At 42.2% G+C, this 16,254-nt stretch overlaps 1 protein-coding gene across 3 annotated transcripts in view; it reads left to right on the top strand.

The window, feature by feature from the left end:
• GHR (growth hormone receptor) overlaps window positions 1-16,254 on the top strand; it is a 1,761,548-nt gene that overhangs the window by 1,348,045 nt on the left and 397,249 nt on the right. For all 3 annotated transcript variants that reach the window (XM_044069744.1, XM_044069739.1, XM_044069749.1), the window contains one exon: window positions 16,244-16,254. This exon is cut by the window's right edge and continues 119 nt beyond it. In XM_044069744.1, coding sequence (XP_043925679.1) covers window positions 16,244-16,254 — 11 coding nt within the window. The remainder of the gene's footprint in view (window positions 1-16,243) is intronic.

The following is a 16,254-nucleotide window of genomic DNA, read 5'->3' as shown; positions in this document are numbered from 1 at the left end:
CTCTTTCTGAACCAATTAAATCTAAATTGCTGAATGTTCCTTTGCACAAGGACAATCTTTTTGGTAGTAAAGCTGAGGAGGTATTAAAGAAGTCAGAGGATAAGGCAAAATCTATGCAAACTGTAAATGATTTCCTTCAGTTTCAGCCTCCTCGGTTTAGTAGGCATTATCCTTCCAAGAATTGGTCTTTCCCTGATCCTGACAAGCAGGGTCGCTCTAGGCCTAGGGGGTTGCAGATCTTCCAGAGGGCAGGCTTCTGCCCCTCAAAGGGCTAAACAATGGCATTCTTCTTCTGCTAAATTGGGGAGTTCTAAGCCAGCTTCTCAAAGCAAATATTCTCAATGACTCCGGCCTTCTTGTGCCTACCTCTGCAGACCCTGGGTTTCCTTTGGGGGGGAAGGTTGGCCAGATTCACAGAGGTATGGTCTACCATCACATATGACAAATGGGTGCTCAATATAGTAGACCAAGGTTACAAGTTTTACTTTCACATCTTCCCCGTTTTACAAGGATACCCAGACATACCCAGAACTCTCAGGGCAGAGGTACAAACTCAGATTTCTTCACTACTGACTATGGGGGCTATAGAACCAGTTCCTGCATATCAGGCAGGCCTAGGTTTTTATTCAAGACTTTTTCTGGTACCCAAGAAAGGGGGCACCTGGCGCTCTGTTCTGGATCTGTCCATTCTAAACACTTTTCTGGTGATTCCCAAATTCAAGATGCTTACCCTTCAACAATTACTAGCAATGCTGGGCAAGGATTCATGGCTGGTAACTTTGGATCTCAAGGAGGCTTATCTAGACATCCCCATAAGGGAAAGTTGCAGGCAGTTTCTTCACTTCAGGGCTGGGGAGCAACACTTTCAGTTCTCTGCATTGCCCTTTGGCTTATCTACTGCTCCTAGAGTTTTTACGAAGTGCCTGGCCCCAGCCATTGCTTTTTGCAGGCAGAGAAACATTCAAATGTATCCGTACGTGGATAACTGTCTCATTCAAGCAAACACCCCAGAACAACTAGAAAAGGATTTGGATTTCATGAAGAACATTCTCACCTTGTTACACTCCCAACGAAAAGAAGTCAAAGTTGATTCCTTCAAGGGAGATGGTTTTCCATCGCCTGAATACAGCCACCCACATGGTATTCCTCACTCAACAGAAGCAAGAAGAGCTTTCCCAGCTCTTTGTAAGGCAATTCCTGCAAGCACTGGAGTTCATGGCTTCATGTATTTTGATGACCCGATATGCAAGGTTGCATATGAGAAAACGTCAATGGTACCTCAAGAATCTTTGGTGTCAACACACACACAGGACTTGGACTTGATTCTTCCCCTGATTCCCTGTCTACAAATGGAGTTCCTCTGGTGGGCGACAGCCTGTTCTCAGAACAAGGGTCTGCCTTACCGCCCACCGCCTGCCAGCCAGGCTCTCACCACAGACGACTCAGATGTTGCATGGGAGGCTCACCTGGAGGGCAGAGGCATGCAGGGGACTTGGAGCATTCCGCAGATTCATCTACACATAAACTTAAAAGAATTGATGGCAGTGCATCAGGCCTTGCTGGCTTTCAAGGACCTACTCTACCCTGGGACTCTGCTGATCAAGACAGACACTACTACAGTCATGTGGTACATCTGCAAGCAAGAGGGGACTCTCTCTTACGCCTTGTGCAGACAAAGCATGCGACTGTGGTCCATAGCAGCATCCATGGGCTTACATTTAATAGCCCAGTATCTTCCAGGGAGACTGAACTCCTTGGCGGGTCATTTGAGCAGACATGTTCTGGATCCTCACAAGTGGCAACTGAACAGGGACATTTTCCATCGCATAACTCATCATTGGGACACCCCACAAGTGGATCTTTTCTCCTCTCACACCAATCATCTCCTTCCAACCTTCCGCACCAGGGAGTTTCACAACAAAGCTTGGAGGGTGGATGCGTTGTCCTTTCCATGGACACATCTCTCAGTTTATGCATTCCCTCCTCTGCCTCTTCTACCCAGAGTGCTGCTAAAGATAAGGGACGAAAAACCAAAAGCTATTCTGATAGCTCCAGATTGGCCCAGGCAGCATTGGTATCCCCTCCTTCACAGCCTTTCCCAGGCTCAGCCTTGGCATCTTCCCCTGGTACCAGATCTGTTGGTTCAGGGAGGGGGAAAGTTCCTTCATCCTCATCTTCAAACTCTGCATTTAACTGCCTGGCTAATACTTTAAATGTTTCCCGACAGGTGGGTACTTCATGAGGCCAGGAGGCCTAGCACAAGAAAATCCTATGCAGATAAATGGAAGAGATTTTGTTCTTGGATGCTGGCTAAAGGAGAAGACTCTTCTCTGCCTTCTCTTTCATTCATTCTTGACTACCTGGCAGGATTGCTTAATGGTGGAGTTTCCTTTTCTTCAATCAAAATTCACGCTTCAGCAATTTCGGCTCATTGTTCTTTTGAGCAACCCATTTTTTCTCACCCCTTGATGAAGCAGTTCCTGAGGGGAACTAGTAATCTAAACCTCCCAGAAGAGCTCCTACTCCTGCTTGGGATCGTAATTATGTCCTGGAAAAACTTACTCTGCCTCCCTTTGAACCAGCTGCCTCTGCAGATTTGAAGTTTCTATCCTGGAAGACTGCTTTCCTTTAAGCTATTACTTCAACTAGAAGGGTATCTGAGCTGCAAGCCCTAATGGCAGTAGAACCTTTCATTATTTTTCACTCAGATCGTGTTTCTCTGAGAACCAATCCATCCTTTATGCCTAAGATGATTTCCAGTTTAACCCTTAACCAGTCTATTCACCTGCCTACTTTTTTCAACAATACCCAAAATAAAGGGGAAAGGATTTTGCACTCTCTTGATGTGCATAGACAACTGAGATTTTACTTAGGACTAAATCCTTTCGAAAATCTGAACAGTTATTGGTTAGTTTTGCTCAGGGTAAAGCTGTTTCAAAACAAACCATCTCCAAATGGATTGCTCATTGTATTCACTTTTGTTACCTGCAGCATGGGAAGGTTCCCACTCAGGGTATAAGGACCCGTTCTACTAGAGCAGCCTCTACCTCTGCAGCCTTTCTGAGAGGTGTGCCTACTAAGGACATTCTAGAAGCAGCTACTTGGTCTTCTGTACATACTGTCACAAAGTATTACAATCTACCTTTGTTTTCTAAATCCAGGGCTGGTTTTGCCTCTGCAGTTCTGCAGGGCCTCCTTACCATCCCTTAATCTGTGATCCTTCCTCCCCCCTTTTGTCTTCTTACTGGGCTTTGGGAATCAACCCATATTTGAGGACACACCCGCTGACAATAATCAGGATAGTGCGGCTGATAATTCTGTTAGACGCAGTGAACGGCTACATAGAAATGGTGAAAATAGGAACAAACAGGGTTTTCAGGCTGTTCAACAAGTGAATCAACAGAATTCGCGGAAGGGTCGCCAGTCAAACTACCAGAATACCCAGAGGAAGAAGAACAATTGACGCCGACGTTAACATATAATAACAATGGTAACTATGATGCTTTGGATGTACAGACTCAGTCGAAACTGCGAGTTATCAATAATTTAACTCAGGATTTTAAAATCTTTAATTATACCACTTTTGATCCACCGAGTGAATTGATTGAGTTACTTTCTTGGGAATTTTGTCATTTGTACCCTCGAAGAGAGCAGATTTGGCTGAAACAATACTTGATTTAAAATTGTTTGTACGTAAGTTGAACCTCAGGATATTGTTTGGTAATTTCAACAGCTTTAATAATGACCTTAGAGTTTTGAGTACTGTTAATCCACCTCTCCACAATGTTTTGTCTACCTCTGAAAAATTTTGTGAAGTTAATTTTAGGACTGCATTGAATAGCCAACTACCTGTGTATGTTAAGCCAAATGTGTCACCTGTTGAATATGATTGTTTGAATCTGTTGAGATCACAAAGTGTTGTTGTTGTGTTAGGGGTAGCCACAGCGGAACTCCAGTCCGCTAATGATTGGCAGTTGATTTTTACGTGCCGAGTTGCCAGCCCTGACACACAACCTTCAACAGAGGTACGCCCATTCATGCATGTCCTCCACGCAGAATGCTCTAGCTGAGAATCGAACCGGACAGCGTCTTACTGTGAGGAGGCAATGCTACCGCAGCACCACCACTGCAGATGAGATCACAAAGTGTACGAGTTCTAAAGCCTGATAAGGGTGGGGCTTGATTTTCATTGATGAAATCGGAGTATAATAATAGATTGTTACAGATTTTGAACACAGAGACATATGAAAAAGTTTCTATTAATGAATTTAATGGAGCAGTAAGAAAAGTCCAGTATCTCATTAATGAATAAGGCAGAATTGAAATTGATATGTGTAATTATAGGTTCATAGGTTCATACTAGGCTATCTGCCCTGGGGCATTTATAAGCCTAGCCCGATTGTGTTTGGCTTATGCCACCCCTTGATTTGAGTATACTGTGCCCTTTTTAAAGTTTAGTTTACTGTGCCTCTGTCTAATAGTGACATGGAAGTAATCCCCGGGACAAACCTATGATCCCCCATCCACTCATCAAGATTCTTCTTGAAGAGAGTCAGTGAGGTGCTCTGCCTAACATGAATTGGAATTCTATTCCAGAGCGAAGGGAGCCTCTGGGTTATGAATCTGTCCCTCCAGCATGTTCTGTTTATTTCTGTGCTGAGGTTCAAGTCCCTCGAGCGCGTGGCTCTAAGGGATTTAGATTTACTGAGATGGAGCATGTCCATTAATTCTGGGTTGGACATAGCTTTATATGTCGGGCATAGATCGCCTCGAAGTAGGCGGTATGCAACTGAGTAGAGCTGGAGTTTTTTTAAATGAGCAGTATATGGCATCTGTTTGAGTCCCTTGATCCTCCTGGTGAGGTACTTTTGGGGTCTTTCTATTTGCTGCAGGTGTCGGGTAAGGTACATCCCAAAGGGGGCATTGTATTCTATGATGGGCCTGATGAGGGATGAATAAAGGGGCACAATTACCTCTCTTGATCTAGATGTGAATCCTTTTTATGATGAGGTGGGCTATGTAGAAGGTCTTTCTAACTACTTTGGTAATGTGGTTGTCAAAGGAGAGATTGCTATCAACTTGGGTCCCCAGTTCCCTAATTACTTTCTCTGTACTTAATGGGTTATCACCTATGTGGTAATTTGTGGGCACATTGTTTTTGCCAAAGGGTATGACTATACACTTTTTGGCATTTAGCTTTAGAACCAGTTATCCATCTCTGCGAGACCTTTTTGAAGGATGTTTGTGTCAGCTGGAAAGTCAATTATGGTGCCCAGTTTGCAGTAATCTGCGAACTTGGTGAGCCATAGTCCTCCCACGTTGGCCTGTACCTCAGAAAAGTAAATACCGAACAAGAGAGGTCCCAGGACAGAACCTTGTGGGATGCCACTTGTGACCGGTTTCGAGTCTGACATGGCCCCAGCAACTCTGACTCTGTGGGTTCTGTCTTTGAGCCAGTTTGCGACCCATCTTATGACATAGGGGTTTATATTTAGGCTGGATAGCTTATCTATGATGCCTGAGTGGGGTATTGTGTCAAATGCCTTTGCGAGGTCGAGATAGGCTGTGTGGACTACCTTCCCTTCATCTATGGCCTTGGTGACTGTTTCGAAGAAGTCGACCAGGTTCAAAAGGCAGGATCTGCCCTTGACGAAGCCAAATCGGGTAGGATCTAGTGTCTGTAGGTCCCCAATGTCTTTGTTTATGAGTTCCATGATGATCCTCTCCATAGCCTTTAAGCATAGCATAAGCATAGCCTTATTTGAGCATGGTTTTTCCGGTGACTCCTGTTATGTTTGGATTACCCAAAATCCATAAAGACTTGGAAAATCACAAAACAAATTTCTGTTGCTTCAAATAATAGGGGCTATACAGGAATGTTCCTATGCCAGAAGTGGGCCTAGGATTTTATTCTCGCCTGTTCCTAGTACCAAAAGAAAGGAACAGCGGAGACCAATTTTGGATTTATCTACCCCTCAACACTTATCTGGACATTCCTAAGTTCAAAATGTTGACGCCACACCTTTTACCTCTGCTGGGCAAGGATCATTGGATGGTAACTTTGGATCTCAAGGAGGCTTACCTTCATGTTCCTATCAAACTGAGTTGCAGGAAGTATCTGCGTTTTCGAGCTGGGAATTCTCATTATCAGTTCTCTGCATTGCCCTTTGGCTTATCTACTGCGCCCAGAGTGTTTACGGCTGTCTCTCTGGCTCCAGTGATAGCTTTCCTCCGGCTAAAAGGAATACAGATCTATCCTTATTTGGACGATTGCCTGATTCTGGCTCCAGGAAAGGACGAGCTTCTACAGCATTTAAAATATGTGATAGCAGTGCTAAGATGCCTGGGGTATTCTGTGAACGAAACAAAGTCCAGTCTAGTACCCTCTCAGGACATGTGCTTTCTGGGTGTAAGACTGAATACAGCATCCCAGATGGCCTTTTTGACCCCGGACAAACAAAAGAATCTTTCCCTTTACTTTCATCAATTGTCTCATCAGTCCAGGCTGACTGCAAGGACAGTCCTTCAAGCCTTGGGGTTCATGGCATCTTGTATTCTGGTGCTTCCCAATGCCAAACTGCATATGAGGAAGTTACAATGGTATCTCAAAATGTATGGACTCAGCACTGCCAGGATCTGGACACTGTCATTCAAATAATACCTTGCATTCAAAAGGAATTGTTGTGGTGGCTCAGGAATGTCACCTAAACAAGGGATTCTCTGTGACCTCGCCAGAGGCTAGTCAGATTCTAACGACAGATGCCTCTGTGACAAAGCTTGGGGAGCTCATCTGAATGGAAAGTGGATACAAGACAGTGGTTTCCTGCCAGACTACAACATCTACATATCAACTTGAAGGAGATGTTAGCAGTCCAGTTTGCATTAATGACTTTCAAAGATTTACTTCTTCCGGGCAGGTGTTGATTCTAACAGACAACACAACTGTCATGTGGTACATCAACAAGCAAGGGGAACACATTCTTATCCTCTATGCAGGCAAGCAATGATTTTGTGGGAGACGGCTCTCAGTTTGTAAATAAATCTTCAGGCAAGGTTTCTGCCGAGCACAGAACTCCTTAGCAGATGTGTTAAGCAGACAAATCATGGATCCCCAGGAGTGGAAATTTGGATCCTCATGTATTTCAGAAATTGACAGTGTCATGGGGAACTCCAGACATAGATCTGTTCGCTTCTCCACTAAACCACCAGCTGCCAAAGTTTTGCAATTTAAGAGGTTTCATCACACAGCCTGGAAAGTGGATGCTCTTTCTTTCAGTTGGAAAAATCTTCATGTGTATGCCTTTCCACCTCTGCCTCTCCTCCCAAAGGTAATTCTAAAGGTCAGACAGGACAAACCAAGAATGATTTTATTAGCTCCAGATTGGCCTCGACAGCACTGGTACCCATTACTGAGAAGTCTGGTAAGGAAGCCTCCATGGCCTTTACCTTCGATTCCACACCTGTTGTCTCAGGAGGACAGTCATTTACTCAATGTCAAGCTCCACTCTCTTCACTTAACAGCCTGGCATATTCTGTTTTGAACCATAGAAGGTCTCAACTTCCGCAGCAAGTTTTGAATGTGATTTTGGAAGCTAGAAGGCCTAGCACAAGGAAAGTGTACGCAGAAAAATGGAAGAGATTTTTATTTTGGAGTGCAGCAAAGGATTTGGATGTTTCTGAGCCTAATTTAAGTGTGGCTCTTCAATATCTTACTGAGTTATTGGACAAAGGTTTGTCCTTCTCTTCCATTAAGGTTCATGCTGCAGCAATTTCAGCTCACTATGACTGTGACCCACCATTGTTTTCTCATCCTTTGTTCAAGCAATTTCTTAGAGGGCAAAGAATATAAGACCCCTTAATGATGAGCTCCTACTCCTGCTTGGGACCTCAATTTTGTGTTGGAGAAACTCACTCTACAACCTTTTGAGCCTGCAGCTACTGCTGAGTTGGAAATATTTGTCATGGAAGACTGCTTTTTGTTGGCCATTACCTCTGCAAGAAGGGGTTTCTGAATTTGCAGGCCCTTATGGCTTGAGCCTTTCTTAATTTTCTCCATAAGGATAGGGTATCTTTACGCATGCATAATCCTTCCTTTATGCCTAAAGTGGTTTCTAGTGTGGCTTTAAACCAAACTATTCATTTGCCTTACTTTTTATGCAAATCCCCAAAATAAAGGGAAAAGATTTTGCACACTTTAGATGTACACAGGCAGTTGCTATTATTTAAGCAGGACTAAGGGGTTCAGGCAGTCTCAGCAGTTGTTTGTTTCTTTTGCTTTGAGTTCTCAAGGCAAGCCTGTGTCAAAACAAACTATTTCTAAGTGGATTGGGTTTTGCATTGCTTTCTGTTATTCCCATCATGGCAAGGAGATTCCAGCTGGGATTAGGCCTCATTCCACTAGGGCTACTGCCACCGACAGCATTTCTAAGGGGTGGCAACTAAGGATATTTTGGAGGCAGCTACTTGGAGTTCAGTGCATACTTTCTCTCAAGCATTACCACCTTCCTCTTTACTCTAAATCTAGGGCTGGTTTTACTGCTATTTTACAGGGCATTTTGGCAGCTCCTGCTTCTTTATAGTTTTGCCATCCTCCCTTACCTCTGCTTTGGGATTCTACCCAAGTGTAAGGACTGCAGCAATGTGAGATGAAGAACATAGTACAGTTTTGTACCTACCATAAATGTAGATGTTCCAAGATCCACATTGCTGCAGTCCAATTTACCCTCCCTCCTTCCCGTCTGTAGTTAGAGGCGGTTGTGTGGGTTGGGTTGTAAATTTTGTATATATTGTATCTATATTTAGTGCAAGGGTGTTTGGTTGGCTGGTTGCTGTTTTTTGGTTTTGGCCTTTCCTTTTAGGGTCTTCTGACATCTGGGGCAAGAAAAGACTGAGGATATGACGTCGGTCATGCGCATTTGTACCCTGACGTCCTGACGTCAGTCTAATGCGCCTTGACCGACGTCAGCCTTATACTTTGGTATTCGGGCCGACCGAGGACAGCGGACTACCCCAAGTGTAAGGACTGCAGCAATGTGGATCTTCGAACATCTACATTTATGGTAGGTACAAAACTGTACTTTTCACAACAAAGCTTGGAGGGTGGATGCGTTGTCCTTTCCATGGACACATCTCTCAGTTTATGCATTCCCTCCTCTGCCTCTTCTACCCAGAGTGCTGCTAAAGATAAGGGACGAAAAACCAAAAGCTATTCTGATAGCTCCAGATTGGCCCAGGCAGCATTGGTATCCCCTCCTTCACAGCCTTTCCCAGGCTCAGCCTTGGCATCTTCCCCTGGTACCAGATCTGTTGGTTCAGGGAGGGGGAAAGTTCCTTCATCCTCATCTTCAAACTCTGCATTTAACTGCCTGGCTAATACTTTAAATGTTTCCCGACAGGTGGGTACTTCATGAGGCCAGGAGGCCTAGCACAAGAAAATCCTATGCAGATAAATGGAAGAGATTTTGTTCTTGGATGCTGGCTAAAGGAGAAGACTCTTCTCTGCCTTCTCTTTCATTCATTCTTGACTACCTGGCAGGATTGCTTAATGGTGGAGTTTCCTTTTCTTCAATCAAAATTCACGCTTCAGCAATTTTGGCTCATTGTTCTTTTGAGCAACCCATTTTTTCTAACCCCTTGATGAAGCAGTTCCTGAGGGGAACTAGTAATCTTAGACCTCCCAGAAGAGCTCCTACTCCTGCTTGGGATCGTAATTATGTCCTGGAAAAACTTACTCTGCCTCCCATTGAACCAGCTGCCTCTGCAGATTTGAAGTTTCTATCCTGGAAGACTGCTTTCCTTTAAGCTATTACTTCAACTAGAAGGGTATCTGAGCTGCAAGCCCTAATGGCAGTAGAACCTTTCATTATTTTTCACTCAGATCGTGTTTCTCTGAGAACCAATCCATCCTTTATGCCTAAGATGATTTCCAGTTTAACCCTTAACCAGTCTATTCACCTGCCTACTTTTTTCAACAATACCCAAAATAAAGGGGAAAGGATTTTGCACTCTCTTGATGTGCATAGACAACTGAGATTTTACTTAGGACTAAATCCTTTCGAAAATCTGAACAGTTATTGGTTAGTTTTGCTCAGGGTAAAGCTGTTTCAAAACAAACCATCTCCAAATGGATTGCTCATTGTATTCACTTTTGTTACCTGCAGCATGGGAAGGTTCCCACTCAGGTTAAGGACCCGTTCTACTAGAGCAGCCTCTACCTCTGCAGCCTTTCTGAGAGGTGTGCCTACTAAGGACATTCTAGAAGCAGCTACTTGGTCTTCTGTACATACTGTCACAAAGCATTACAATCTACCTTTGTTTTCTAAATCCAGGGCTGGTTTTGCCTCTGCAGTTCTGCAGGGCCTCCTTACCATCCCTTAATCTGTGATCCTTCCTCCCCCCTTTTGTCTTCTTACTGGGCTTTGGGAATCAACCCATATTTGAGGACACACCCGCTGACAATAATCAGGATAGTGCGGCTGATAATTCTGTTAGACGCAGTGAACGGCTACATAGAAATGGTGAAAATAGGAACAAACAGGGTTTTCAGGCTGTTCAACAAGTGAATCAACAGAATTCGCGGAAGGGTCGCCAGTCAAACTACCAGAATACCCAGAGGAAGAAGAACAATTGACGCCGACGTTAACATATAATAACAATGGTAACTATGATGCTTTGGATGTACAGACTCAGTCGAAACTGCGAGTTATCAATAATTTAACTCAGGATTTTAAAATCTTTAATTATACCACTTTTGATCCACCGAGTGAATTGATTGAGTTACTTTCTTGGGAATTTTGTCATTTGTACCCTCGAAGAGAGCAGATTTGGCTGAAACAATACTTGATTTAAAATTGTTTGTACGTAAGTTGAACCTCAGGATATTGTTTGGTAATTTCAACAGCTTTAATAATGACCTTAGAGTTTTGAGTACTGTTAATCCACCTCTCCACAATGTTTTGTCTACCTCTGAAAAATTTTGTGAAGTTAATTTTAGGACTGCATTGAATAGCCAACTACCTGTGTATGTTAAGCCAAATGTGTCACCTGTTGAATATGATTGTTTGAATCTGTTGAGATCACAAAGTGTTGTTGTTGTGTTAGCGGTAGCCACAGCGAACTCCAGTCCGCTAATGATTGGCAGTTGATTTTACGTGCGAGTTGCCAGCCCTGACAGACAACGTTCAACAGAGGTACGACCATTCATGCATGTCCTCCACGCAGAATGCTCTAGCTGAGAATCGAACCGACAGCGTCTTACTGTGAGGAGGCAATGCTACCAAGAGCACCACCACTGCAGATGAGATCACAAAGTGTACGAGTTCTAAAGCCTGATAAGGGTGGGGCTTGATTTTCATTGATGAAATCGGAGTATAATAATAGATTGTTACAGATTTTGAACACAGAGACATATGAAAAAGTTTCTATTAATGAATTTAATGGAGCAGTAAGAAAAGTCCAGTATCTCATTAATGAATAAGGCAGAATTGAAATTGATATGTGTAATTATAGGTTCATAGGTTCATACTAGGCTATCTGCCCTGGGGCATTTATAAGCCTAGCCCGATTGTGTTTGGCTTATGCCACCCTTGATTTGAGTATACTGTGCCCTTTTTAAAGTTTAGTTTACTGTGCCTCTGTCTAATAGTGACATGGAAGTAATCCCCGGGACAAACCTATGATCCCCCATCCACTCATCAAGATTCTTCTTGAAGAGAGTCAGTGAGGTGCTCTGCCTAACATGAATTGGAATTCTATTCCAGAGCGAAGGGAGCCTCTGGGTTATGAATCTGTCCCTCCAGCATGTTCTGTTTATTTCTGTGCTGAGGTTCAAGTCCCTCGAGCGCGTGGCTCTAAGGGATTTAGATTTACTGAGATGGAGCATGTCCATTAATTCTGGGTTGGACATAGCTTTATATGTCGGGCATAGATCGCCTCGAAGTAGGCGGTATGCAACTGAGTAGAGCTGGAGTTTTTTTTAAACGAGCAGTATATGGCATCTGTTTGAGTCCCTTGATCCTCCTGGTGAGGTACTTTTGGGGTCTTTCTATTTGCTGCAGGTGTCGGGTAAGGTACATCCCAAAGGGGGCATTGTATTCTATGATGGGCCTGATGAGGGATGAATAAAGGGGCACAATTACCTCTCTTGATCTAGATGTGAATCCTTTTATGATGAGGTGGGCTATGTAGAAGGTCTTTCTAACTACTTTGGTAATGTGGTTGTCAAAGGAGAGATTGCTATCAACTTGGGTCCCCAGATCCCTAATTACTTTCTCTGTACTTAATGGGTTATCACCTATGTGGTAATTTGTGGGCACATTGTTTTTGCCAAAGGGTATGACTATACACTTTTGGCATTTAGCTTTAGAACCAGTTATCCATCTCATGTAGACCTTTTGAAGGATGTTTGTGTCAGCTGGAAAGTCAATTATGGTGCCCAGTTTGCAGTAATCTGCGAACTTGGTGAGCCATAGTCCTCCCACGTTGGCCTGTACCTCAGAAAAGTAAATACCGAACAAGAGAGGTCCCAGGACAGAACCTTGTGGGATGCCACTTGTGACCGGTTTCAGTCTGACATGGCCCCAGCAACTCTGACTCTGTGGGTTCTGTCTTTGAGCCAGTTTTGCACCCATCTTATGACATAGGGGTTTATATTTAGGCTGGATAGCTTATCTATGATGCCTGAGTGGGGTATTGTGTCAAATGCCTTTGCGAGGTCGAGATAGGCTGTGTGGACTACCTTCCCTTCATCTATGGCCTTGGTGACTGTTTCGAAGAAGTCGACCAGGTTCAAAAGGCAGGATCTGCCCTTGACGAAGCCAAATCGGGTAGGATCTAGTGTCTGTAGGTCCCCAATGTCTTTGTTTATAAGTTCCATGATGATCCTCTCCATAGCCTTTAAGCATAGCATAAGCATAGCCTTATTTGAGCATGGTTTTTCCGGTGACTCCTGTTATGTTTGGATTACCCAAAATCCATAAAGACTTGGAAAATCCACCTTTTCGCCCCCTTGTGGATTGCAGAAAATCTATGACATATGGATGTGCAAAGGTGGTTGATCTTAAATTAAGAAAATTTTTGGGAAATGAAAAACAAATTTGTCGGGATTCATGGGATTTCTTGAGTTCCTTGAGCAAGGTTAACTTTAATGAATCTTACCATTTTTAACAATTGATGTTAAAGACTTGTATTCTGTGAATCCACAAACATTGGGGGTTGAATGGGTAAGAGAAGTTTTGCTTTACAAAGGTTCACCTAGTGAAGAAATCAACCTTATTATTTACTGGACCATAGTATTATTCAATAATTATCTTATTTGTAATGATGATTTGTTGTTGTTGTGTCTTTCGGCTTTTCCCGGTTAGGGGTCACCACAGCGGAACTCCAGTCCGTTAATGATTGGCAGTAGAATTTTACGTGCCAAGTTGCCAGCTCTGACGCACAACCTTCAACTAAGGTACGACCAGTCACGCATGTCTCCACGCAGAAGACGCTCTAGCTGAGAATCGAACCGGACAGCGTCTTACTGTGAGGCGACAATGCTACTGCAGCACCACCACCGCAATTTTTTTTTTTTTTTTAATGATGAGTATTATCTCCAAAAGACCTGGATTGCCATGGGTTCTCCTTGTGGGGGGAGCTTTTCCAACTGTGTTATGGCATGGTAGGAGAAGGATATTCTCTTTGAGCTGCCCCTATATAAAGAAAAAGTTGTCTGGTATACCTGGTTCTTGGATGATGTTTTCATAATTTTGAATGGAAACTATGGGACAGCTTTAACCTTAGTGAGTTTTATGTCAGCCTCTACATCTTCTTTAAGGTTTACTTTCGAATTTAACACAGAGGCAATTTCTTACCGTGACGTTATGTTAAGAAAGGATAGAATTGAAAATAGATATATAGCAAAGATCTATAAACCTACATATTCATATACATTTTTACCCTTTGGCAGCTCTCACCCCCTCCATGTGAAAAGAGGAGTGGTGAAGGGACAAATAGTGAGAGCTGCTAGGATGACTACCTTAGATACGGATTTTATTGCTGAAACTGAACTATTAAGAGATATGTTTATTAAAAGACGATACCCCACCTTATTGGTTGATGATGTTATTGGGGAAGTTATTAACAAAATAAATAATGATTGGTTTAAGCCCATTCTTGATAGACCCATGATCTAAGTAATGATTCTGTAGGGCTGTTGGATGAGCAGCAACTTGATACTATGAATTCAGAAACTAGTAGCATCGATATTGAGCCCTTTCCTTTAAAATTTATCACCACATTTTCTATGGATGCTTATTATTTGAAGGAGATTATGGAGAAGTTTTGGTTTGTCCTGATGGAGGATCCTTCAATTTACCTTAAGATACCTGATAAGATGGCAATAGTGTTCAAAAGAGGTAGGAACCTAAAGAATATCTTAGACAATAAATTATGTTGTTCATCCTTGAATGCAGGTATGTGGAAATGTGGAAGATGTAGTTTTTGTAAATTCATTACTGTTAGCAAGTTGTTTTTCCTTAATAGTAATTTTAAGATTAAGGAAAAGTTTGCCCAGGATTTTATATAGGCAAAACAGAGAGACACTTTAAGCAAAGAGTGTATGAACATCAATATGATATTACAAAATCTAATTCCAACAATGCCTTAACTAAGCATGTGTTAGATAATTCTGGACATCACTTCCAGTACTTTATTATCGACCAAGTTAAGAAAACATCTCGTGGTGGACCATGGCAGTTATTACTTGAGGAAAAGGAACTTTTGGCAACTTAGACTTAATGCCTTTGTTTATCCAGGACTCAATGATTCCTGTTGTATTAAATGTGTTCTGAGAATGAAATCCCTTGAGAGGTGATACTGACACACACACACACACACACACACACATATATATATATATATATATATATATATATATATATGAATTATTATACATATGTATATATATTTGTTTTTATATGTATTTTTTATATATATATATATATATATATATATATATATATGCATATATATCAACACAGTTAAGGCAAGAAAAACTGAGGAAATGGTGTTGACTGCCTCCCTTTATACCTGACATTCTGACATCAGTTTTGCAACCAGTGGCAGCCGACATCATATACCAAGGACTCTGGAATTCGGGCCGACTGAGGGCTAACGTGAGCCGGATAACCCATATGTGAGGACTGCAACAGTGAATACACTCGAACATCTACATTTATGGTAAGTGTACATAACTGTATTTTCTCAACAGGGGTGTTATTTCTTAACAGACACGTTTTTAACACAGTTATGATTGGTGAGCCAGTCATACTTGTTTTTGTAATTAGTGTTACACATGCTTCTTGTATTGTTACTGCCAATGGCTGTGTACTGTTCACCTTTTTTAAACTGTACTGCTTTTTTCCAAGATCCCTTTGTAAGAAGAGTTTAGCATTATTGGTGTTTCAGATACTCACTGCCGTACAACCACTTTATGTAGTAGACCAAAATTCAGAGCACAGTTTACTTTTTGCTCTTTTCTGAGCCTTTTTAGTGGACAGTTTTAAAAAAAATGTTGGCAGTGATCATTTACAGCATGTTGTCGAATCATTGTCAATCTAGATTGATGCCATTTTCTCTGACACTCATTTTATTAATATCCATATAAGCCGTGGACATAACATTAACCTTAAGCTCCTGCAAAGAAATGATAAGCGAGAGATACCACTCATAGCTGCATAGTAATACGTTTTCATAGATTCATAGATTAGTACTAGGCTAACTGCCCTTGTGGGCCTTTTTAAGCCTAGCCAATTACCCCATGTGAGAATCAAACCCAGAAGTTCATGTCTGTAGGGTAACACCTTTCCCATTATGCCAGCCTCCCGCCCCATTTACATATGTACAATTTATTTTGTTGCAGTACTAACCAGGATTGTTTTTCATGTTTAATAATACTATACCAATGTCGGTAGTTTAATTTTTTGTTTCTTTTCTTTTCAGTGTAGTTTGTGGTAGTCAGTCTTGGAAATGCAGTAAGACACTGTAGGGCTGTGCACATGACGTTTTTTCAGTGCCCAAATGATGAATAGTATTGATGTTATTCTGTCATGCTTACCTTGTTACATTTTATTACTACTTTTGCATTTATTTCCTGCATAGTTGTACTTTTTGCTGGGTGGAGGAGGAGGCAGTCTTGTATAGGTCTAGAGAATTGTTGCACATCTTTTTAATGTATGTTTTTAATTTTTCTGTTTTATTATAGCTACTTTCAAG

Source organism: Protopterus annectens, chromosome 1.part0 (genome assembly GCF_019279795.1).
Source record: "Protopterus annectens isolate FY-2018-M chromosome 1.part0, PAN1.0, whole genome shotgun sequence".
In the NCBI taxonomy this organism is placed as follows: Eukaryota; Metazoa; Chordata; order Ceratodontiformes; family Protopteridae; genus Protopterus; species Protopterus annectens.
Note: the sequence above shows the minus strand (reverse complement) of the source record. Positions and strands in the feature narration are given on the sequence as shown.